The sequence below is a fragment of the Diadema antillarum genome, unplaced genomic scaffold, assembly GCF_040938485.1.
Source record: "Diadema antillarum isolate AM-2024a unplaced genomic scaffold, OU_Dant_1.0 seq00000076_RagTag, whole genome shotgun sequence".
NCBI classification, from domain to species: domain Eukaryota; kingdom Metazoa; phylum Echinodermata; class Echinoidea; order Diadematoida; family Diadematidae; genus Diadema; species Diadema antillarum.
In genome coordinates, this window is record NW_027271170.1 from 218,275 (window position 1) to 227,886 (window position 9,612).

The window sequence follows — 9,612 nt, forward strand, 5'->3', positions numbered from 1 at the left end:
TGGCCATCAAAATATAGCCTTTTGGGAAATTTGGTGCCTCAACATCAATTTTCAGGGGCCCCAGGCCACTGCTAATGTTGAGCCCTGATATCTGAATCTAGCTCTTCATGAAGTGAGTATTACTTGTCACCCAAATCTCAAATCACACCCACACACTTTGTAGACTGACGATTCCCCCCCCCCCCCCCCCCATTACTGACTCTGTACAAAAGAAGCATTACTCATGAAGGCATTGTGTTTTCATGGCATGTTTATTCCATAATTACAATGTCACTGGGCGACCAAAACCTTCACAGTCCAGAGGAAAAATGAGATGCAATGCCCCCCCGACCAGATAACCCAACGAAGACACCACACTCCCAAACTTCCGTCCATCCAGACCTAACGGTAGGACTTCTGGTAGCGGGCACGGGGTCCTGGACCACCGAATTTCTTGGGCTCGCAGCGCCTGGGGTCGGCGACCAGGAGAGATCGGTCGTACTGGATGAGGATGTCCTTGATCTCTTTCTTTGAAGCCTCGTCAACGTCTGAATGTGAAACAACAGAAATGGTTGCAATTAGTGATCAAAAAAGATAATGATACCCAAGGGAGGTTTTCCACCGTATAAACCTGTCAAAATTTCCTTTTACTGTCATCTATGTAGAAGAAAAAAACAAGCTCCGTAATGCTGGCACATTTGCTAAAAATGTGTCATTGAACACCACAAGACAGACTTTACTGCAAACAATGCGTAGTTTCACTTCCTGATATTTTGCTTTGTAATGTTTGGACAGTCTGACCGCAAATTTCTCAAAAACTTACCACCGAAACTTCCGGCGAAACTTCATGTATGCACTTGGGAAGTTCCCTCACTTCCTGCAAGACTACAAAAAGTTTTGTGTAGTGTGGCCAGGCACAGCTGACTCTTCAAGAAGTTTGCCTCTTGATTACATCAATTTCATGCTGTTGACTCACACAACACATTTTTTTTTTTTCCTGTTGCATGCTTGCATTATTTATATTCAAGTACGGCACACTGTTTTTGGCCATGAGGAGCATGCACGCCAGAGACCAAAACCATGGGTAGTTTTGCATTGCTCAAACAACATGGAACACTGTCAGTGATGTGATCATGTCCTCAAACGAAGGGAAGTAATCAGAATAGTAAACTATTCATCTATAAAGATGCTTTATTTCACAAAGCAATAATGGAAACTAAGGGAGGAAAATTCTACAACTCTAAGGTTGCAAAGTCTTATTCCCCATGTACAATTGTATCAGTGATAGCATACACGAAACTATTCTGTGACTTGCAAACACAAATACATGCATTATGACAATTTGTATGAAATTCCTGCAATTATCAATGTACTGCAGGAACATTACTACAGGAACATGCTACCTTTTTCACATCTCTTCTTTTCTCATTTGCACTACAGACAAAGATTTACAAATCTCAAAAGAATCTTTGATTTATTTTATACATGTAGCTTTTCACAAATTCCATGCTAAAAAACAATACCTAAACAAAGCAGAACAACACTCCCAGTGCAGCAACCATTCAACATTCACAGTTCTGCCACATTCTAATCTCAGTACAATCATCAGAATACACAAATTCCCGTCCCCCATGAGGCATAATCAACTTGATGTCAAATAAATAATAGAGTAATTTCTGAGAAGTTGCACATGACTCACATTTCTGGTAGTATGCCACAAGAGACTTGGAGATGGCTTGCCTGATGGCTGCAAACAGGAAGGAAGAGAAAAATCAAGATTAAAGGACAAGTTCACCTTCATAGACATGTGGGTTGAGTGAATGCAGCAATATTAGTAGAACACATCAATGAGAGTTTGAGGAAAATCGGACAATCTGTTCAAAAGTTATGAATTTTTGAAGTTTCTGCTCAGTCATGGCTGGATGAGAAGACTACTTTAGCTTGTGATGTCACATGAGTACAACTATATAAAGAAAGCATACAGAAAATTCAACATATTCTCACTTTTCTCACATAATAAAAGAACACTTGACTTCTCTCTTTCAGAAGTCAGGGGAAATAATATTACCCCTAACATAAGTCAATAGCATGTCGAAGAAATGTTCACTTTATTCAAAAAGTCAAGTTTTGTGAAATTCTCTTTTTATTTTCCTTATATTGTTGTACGCATTTGACATCATACACTGTAGTAGTCTTCTCCTCAAGCAGTGATTGCACAGATACTTTAAAAATTCATAACTTTTGAACGGATTGTTGGATTTTCCCCAAATTTTCACTGATGTGTTCTACTAATATTGTTGCCTTCACTCAATCCACATGTATATGCAGGTGAACTTGTCCTTTAACCCTTTTTGTGTCAGGGACTTTAGACAATGTGTACAATGCAATTGTGTTTCCCTGTGCTTATTAACACTCAAAATATACAAATGGTTAAAAACACTGACAATATATTCATTTCAAATTGAGGTACGGTATGCTACAGATTGACAGTCGTTCTACTGTCTGAATCACCCTTCATAAAATCACTCCCAAAGTGGCAATTAAAAACAAATATCCCGAGATACAGCGGACTCCCGTTATGACCAAGTCCTTGGGACCAGCACTTTTCTTTCGTTTTAACCGAACAATCAAACGATTACAAATATAGAACAGATGATGTTGCTTCTGAATTTTTACTTTGGTGTAGCCGGAATTTCGTTATAACAGTGTTTGTTATAATGGGAGTGCACTTAAAAATCTTTATGAAATCCGGACATAGGGAGTTCCCATTGTACAGTGCACTCCCGTTATAACGAAATGCTCGGGACCGGCAGTTTTCTTTCGTTATAACGAAATTTCGTTATAACCAAACAAATACAATATATAACGAAAACAAGGAAACCACGGATATACATCACATTCTGCTTGCTGAATACTCATCATACACTGGAAAGCTATGTGAAATGGGATGGGATTATTGTATTACAATATTATACGCAAGTTCCCCTCAGAAACTGTGCTTGACACAAGGAGAGAACACACAGTGATGTGAAGCGTTCGCCCGTGTAGAGACGCTATAAATGCTTGTTCCGCTACGTATTTTCGAAAGCTGTTCACATTTCGTTATAACGGAGCACATTTCTTTTGTTTTTCTTTGTCAGTGGCGCTCGGAAAAGACTTCGTTATAACGGAAATTTCGCTATAACCGTGTTCGTTATAAACAAATTTTGTACCATAGACTTTAATGGTGTTAATTTTGGGACCAGAAGTTTTACTTCGTTATAACGAAATTTCGTTATAACCGTGTTCGTTGTAACGGGAGTGCACTGTATACAAAGTTCTCACTGCTGCATAGTGTGCTACAATGTAGGAGATCCGGAAAATGCTGCTAGACATACTGTATATATTCACACTAAACAGATTTGTTTGGAGCCAATATTGTGGCCCTACTTTTGAAATCCAGTGCAGCTGTATTTAAACTGTATATTACAATAAATAAAAATTAAAGCCCTTCGACATGAGAAAGGGATAATTCTGAGGGGTTTGGATTTTTTTTCTTCTTTAAACTAGGTATAGGAAATAAATATTTTCAGATTATTTTGATGTATGGAAATAGCAAGATATATGTTAAGACTTCAGAAGGGTTGATAAAAAGGAATTCAGATTTAAATCTACAGAATATCCTGTCTGAATAGAATTTGACCCTTTTTTCAAAAGCACATTCTAAAACTACTAATCATTGTTTTCGTCAATTAAAATTTCAAAGCAAAGGTACAGTACACAACTCTCGTATCATACTGGGCTACTGTGAAAAATGTTACACCTTCCTGTGAAATATCACAACAAGTGTGATGTCAATACTCCTTTGATTCAGGTTTTCCAGAAGATTATTGTCACATGCACACTTGTAAGACTGATGTAAAATGTGACTCATCTGATGACAAAAAACACAAAATTTGCAACCTAGAATAATAGCAGTTATTGAAGCAGAGGTACAACCAATCAGCTCTAACACCTAAAGCTGTTACAACTTGGAATCATTTTAACTCTGATGTATGCAAATATAGCCTGTGTTCACACTGGTTTCAATATTCTTGAATAAAAATCCTTATGATGGCTTTCCTTCTATATCCCTGTATGAAGAGAAAGAATACTTAACTTGTAAAAACTTGCGAGACAAATTATGCCTTCGCGTAGAAATATTATGCGTGTGCAACATGGCGGGTTTGAACAATTATCCCTTCTGGTTTCTGCAGTGTAGACACTGCTTGATCTTTGAAGGTACAGTGTAAGGGTGGGGGGGGGGGGTCAAATGTGACTGGTCAGAAGACATCTTTTGCTGTGAATATCAAGAATGAAATACTGTACAGCAAAATATTTTCATGGCATGGAATGGTCATAAATTGGAATGGACAGCATTCAGTGCATATACAATAGTGTAGTGTAGAAAAGAAATTTTATGTGCATTCTAATTTTGCAAATCTTGGGTCTTGCGAAATCTTTGAAATTATAAGTGCATGCGAACATTCCTCATTTTTTGTAGAGGCTAGGTCAGACAACGAGGGCGCTCCACTCACCATAGATCTGAGCAACACGTCCTCCTCCCTTGACTCGCACACGGATGTCGACACCAGCAAAACGTTCCTTGCCAAGGAGCAGCACTGGTTCCATCAGCTACACAGAGAAGTCAAGTTGATAGAAGCCATCAGGGTAAAAGTGTGCATGCATAATTCATTTTAAGAGTATCACTAGGTATGATTTAACATAGGAAATATAACATACAACATTTATGGCCAAATACAAATTTTTCCTTACTTCAAAACTTGAACACAAAAGAATTTAATTCTACATGTTCAATTTCACAGGGTGCTTAATTTCAGTGCTTTCTTTAGGGCCAACCATCTATGGAGGGCTCAGTCAAAGGGTTGAGGTTACACACTGTGTTTGAAAAGTTCCCTGTAAAGCATTTCAAAACTTGTCAAACTGAGACTATGAAGACTATGAGACTATGAAAAAAAAAAATCACCTGAATAAAGACGAGATAGACCCATGTAATTTTGATTTGGCCAGGCTTTTAGAGAATGGACCTTTGCAAGCACAGTACAGAGCTCAATGAAAACAACAAATCAATAACCTATGCTTCGTTTAGAAACAGGAATTCAACTAGTCTCAGAGTAGGAGAAAAGGTGTCCAGTTAAGGATTGTTTTCAAGTTTCCATACAAATTGCCCTTTGCAAAATCAACATTCATACAGATATATGTTAATTACGCAAGTCTGACATGAGAACATACATTTGTAAATCAGATCATGGTGATAATGACCTTTGACCTACCTTGTACTGAAGTGCTCGAGGCTCCACTAGGTCCAGGGGATGGCCGTTGACCTTGAGAAGTCCATTGCCCTGCTTGCAGTGAGCCACAGCAGTAGCAGTTTTCTGTGTGAAAAGATCAAATGCAAGACTCAAAAGAGTTCAGATACGTGCTGGTACTGCAGGTTTTGCTTACCAACAACAGTCCGCTGTGTGCCTGGAAGAACGCAAACTCACACAATTGTAGGTGCGCCCGGAAGAACATGATAGCACTCAATGTACTCATGGGCCATGGGCCTTGCCAGCGTTTGCGTCTTTCTTTCGGGAACATCATGAGTTGTCCATATGCATGCATTTAATATCTAACTGCTGAAATTTCATCAATTATTAAAAAAACAAAAACAAACTATGCTACAAAAACCTGGTCCTGGCATGATCAAGCATGATGAGAATACAGATGTATCTGGGAAAGACTTTCTTTGGTTTTTTTCTGCTGAAAGCATTTGTTTTGAATGCTTCGATACAAACATACACCCAGAGACAGAAGTAGAAGCAATGCAATAAAAAGGAACCATGCAGGGTTCCCTTCATTTTTATTTTGTTTTAAACGTGGGAGAGCTACAAGAGTCTATTGGATTGCCTCTGGTTCTTTATTTTAATGTCAGACCAACGAACATACCAACCACAACGAGGACAAAAGTCATGTCATGTCATAGACCCGTATACGGCTGTAAAACCCCATCTACAATAGTACTAGGTCTAACCGAAAGACAAATCTTTCATTCAGTTCACAATTCGATTGTAAAAATAAAAAAAATAAAATAAAAAATCCATCAATATGTGTTAAAGTTATAAAAACTTAAAAAAGCAGATTTTATGAAGACACATTGTTAAATTTTTACACTGCACTAACACTAGACTAGTATCAATAGAAGTAGACTGGAAGTACAATTTGTTGGCCCGACCCAAGAGAATGTCTAACGTTGGTCATTAGAGAAGTTTAGAACACAACATCCACTTTCATACCGAGTGATGGCCATTAGGCAACAATTTATCAAATTTTCATGTATTCTACAAGACACAGTAGAAGGGCTACACATGTTGCGCTTCAGGGTCTAAACAAGCGCGAGCCAGCAATACTAGAAAATCTATATAGTGCCATAACATGTGGCCTTTGTTTTGTCGACGAGAACAGGGCCCCATCTTTAAGTTATACTAGTAGTAGTCTATGCCTGGTTAGGCCCTAATTCACGAAGGTGGTACAAAAACCATGGAGCGCCAAGTGTCGCATGGAATATTTCGTTACAGAATCAGTCATTTCGTCGATTAGGTCTAGAACTCTAGATGATTATTTTGTAACAAAATGACATTTTGTAACTAAAAATAAATGAACATTTCGTAAGTGAAATGGTCATTTTGTCAACGAAATGGCAAATTTTCGTGATTTTGGAACGAAATATTCCATGCGACACTTGGCGCTCCATGATTTTTGTCCATGGTTTAACCACGATGCCTGATGGTTTCATTTGTACCACTTTCGTGAATTCGGGCCATTAATAGGCATAACATTGACTAGGGTCTAGACTTAAATTAAGACTTGTGATTGATTCAAATCAATCTCAACTTTACGATGAATGCAAATCCATCTTCTTATTCTTAAATTAGAATTTTTTTCAGTTTAGTTTATTCCAGTTTTTTTCAGTTATTCTTATTCTTATGATAAAAAAAGGCATTAATCAAGACGCAGAACTGCAATCAATCAATCACAGGTTGCGATTGATTGCAGCTTTCAAGAGATTTGTGATTGATTGACTTCAATTCCATCACAAGTTTTCATAAGACAGGGGCAAGTGCCCTGCTGAGCTGCGAGAGCGCGGAGCTCGAGCTCGAGCGCGCGAGCCGCGAGCGAGCGGTGCGGAGCTCTCTTTTGTAATCTTGCCTACATCAAATCATACACGTGGGGCTATTAAAAGAAGTGAAATGCGTACCTTCCTTCCGAACACTTGCACGGACTGAAGTGGCGTTCTCTCTTTTTCTGCCATTTTTCTGAAATAAAAACAAAATGACAAATTGAGGTGTACACAATCAAAACCTTCACAACCATGTAATTCAATTTCAATAGAGAAAAATGTGTTAATATGCTCATTTTTAGTCATCATGTCACATACGTTCGCTCATAATCGTGTACCTTGCACTAAGGTCGACCTCGAAAAGGAAGTTGAACGGGTTTCACATAGTGAGGTCACGCACACGCACTGGTGTAACTGATGATTGTAGATTCTGATTCTGTTAGTATGCATTTTGGTCAATTATTGCACATTTTAGTCATAATGAGCCATTTAAGGGTACATCGTCGTAATATGGTAGCACAATAACTTGTATTCAATGGTCTGTAACCCTTCATTACGCAAAATAAGCAAAATATATCAATCAAATGGTGCTGTCGTCGCAGATGCTCAGATACTAGCAGACTACACGCTGATTCTTATTCTGTGGTTGGTCAACCCGCTCCGCAGACTCAACGTGGGATACCGTAGTAGTTTGATAGGATACAACAATTTAATTTTTCAATTTTTTCAATTCAATTTTATTTGTTCAATTCCACCAAGAAAACAAATTACAGAAATTGTAATATTGGGTGAAGACAAGAAATCAATGATTACACAAACATGACAGATAGCTAAAAAGAGTTAACATATACTCGTACATGAAATGGAAAAGATAGGAGTCCTGCTGAGAAGCAAAGCTTGTAAATTGCAGAAACTCCTCTTTACAGATACAAAAAAAAAAAAAAAACACCAGATACACAAGACTGGAAAATTCAGCCTGAAAAACTATGTACAATATATACATACAATATGCGAAAATGAAATGATGATTGTGGGGGGGGGGGGGAGAGAAAGACCAACACTTTCCCAAAATAACTTTCCTCCGCCATGGACAGACTGGGTGTAGATTAGTATATAAATACTTTATGATTTGTATATTGTATGAACGAATCTTTCCCGTGTGTGTCTTAAGCAACTTTTTTTTTTTGCATTCAAATATATGAAAGAAAAAACAAGTAGAAACAAACTAGCAAAAGTGACATTAGTCGTTTTATATGTTAGCAAAACCATGCTATACATCTCAAAATGAAGAATCTATTGCTCAATGTTTAAAGTGAAAGATGCTCTCATTCTGCACAGAAACATCAGTGTTTAACCTTTTTCTTTTCTTTTCTTCTGCTTTTGTTTTTTGCTTTTTAATAGGGTTGATATTAGCGTGTGTGTAGGCCTAATGGTTGTGCGGTTTAGTCCGCTTGGCGCAGCTCACAAGCATGGCACTGAATTACTGTCCCATGAGTTATCTAGGGCCTATAGGGCTCACACCCGTAAATACAATGGACCGTCCCAGACCCCTTCACAAATTCGTACCAAAGATACCAAAATAAATGAAGAAAAACATTAATTAAAAATCAATGATGTAGTTTGGCAAAAAACTGAATAGCTGTAGATATTGAGTATGAATTCCTCTACAAATTGCATTTTGGTTGGAAGATGAAAGCTTTTCTGGTGGAATTTGAGGGGACTATATTTCATTGGGTACGTGTACGGAAAATAAGTGATATTTTGAGTGACAAGAATTCGTAGTCTGGCTTTACGGACCCCTGGACAGAATTTGAACTGAATTATCCACCCTGAGAATTTGATGGATGAAAGGGTATATCTAACTTATCCAGGTTAGTGAAGCTGAAACACCTCATTTCCCCCAGCTATTTTACAGAATTTTTTGGAATTTGATTTTTAACACACATCGGTATAAGGGGAAATATTTATGGGTGTGAGCCCTATATGTACCCGCAGGCTCACTTCGTGGCGGAGGCATAAAAACAAGTAGAAACAAACCAGCAAAAGTGACATTAATCGTTTTATGTTAGCAAAACATGCTACATCTCAAAATGAAGAACCTATTGCTCAATGCTTAAAGTGAAAGATGCTCTCATTCTACACAGAAAGTCCAGAAACATCAGTGTTTAACCGTTTTCTTTTCTTTTCTTCTGCTTTTGTTTTTGCTTTCTAATAGGGTTGATATTATAGCGTGTGTGTAGGCCTAATGGTTGTGCGAGTATATTAATTTTAGTCCGCTTGGCGCAGCTCACAAGCAGTGGCACTGAATTACTGTCCCATGAGTTATAGGGCCTACACTGTAAAAACATCGGTGTTAGATTTAACACCACGGGTGTTAAATCTAACACCGATCAAACTTCAATAAAGGACCACACCCACAGGTGTTAAAAATGCCGCACTGTGATGGTGTTGAAAAGTGTTCACCTGACACTTCGTGGTGTTAATTTGACACTGTA

The 9,612-nt window shown here is 38.1% G+C and overlaps 1 protein-coding gene across 1 annotated transcript; it reads right to left on the reverse strand.

Annotated features, from left to right (window-relative positions):
* Positions 1–232: 232 nt before the first annotated feature.
* LOC139726047 (small ribosomal subunit protein uS9) lies at positions 233–7,475 on the reverse strand. Its single transcript, XM_071637128.1, has 6 exons — positions 7,456–7,475; positions 7,256–7,313; positions 5,292–5,393; positions 4,536–4,632; positions 1,679–1,726; positions 233–527 (listed from the first exon to the last, which is right to left on the reverse strand). Exons 2-6 carry the CDS (start codon positions 7,307–7,309, stop codon positions 382–384), a joined length of 447 nt encoding a protein of 148 aa, XP_071493229.1. The 5' UTR covers positions 7,310–7,313; positions 7,456–7,475; the 3' UTR covers positions 233–381.
* Positions 7,476–9,612: the final 2,137 nt, after the last annotated feature.

Bases quoted from the DNA above. Each gene is read 5' to 3' on its own strand.
- LOC139726047 (XM_071637128.1), bottom strand. From the start codon at position 7,309: ATGGCAGAAAAAGAGAGAACGCCACTTCAGTCCGTGCAAGTGTTCGGA. The intron at 5,394-7,255 runs GTACGCATTTCA...CTTTTCACACAG, and splicing joins TGCAAGTGTTCGGAAGGAAG to AAAACTGCTACTGCTGTGGC. The intron at 1,727-4,535 runs GTGAGTGGAGCG...TCCTGTTTGCAG, and splicing joins ACGTGTTGCTCAGATCTATG to CCATCAGGCAAGCCATCTCC.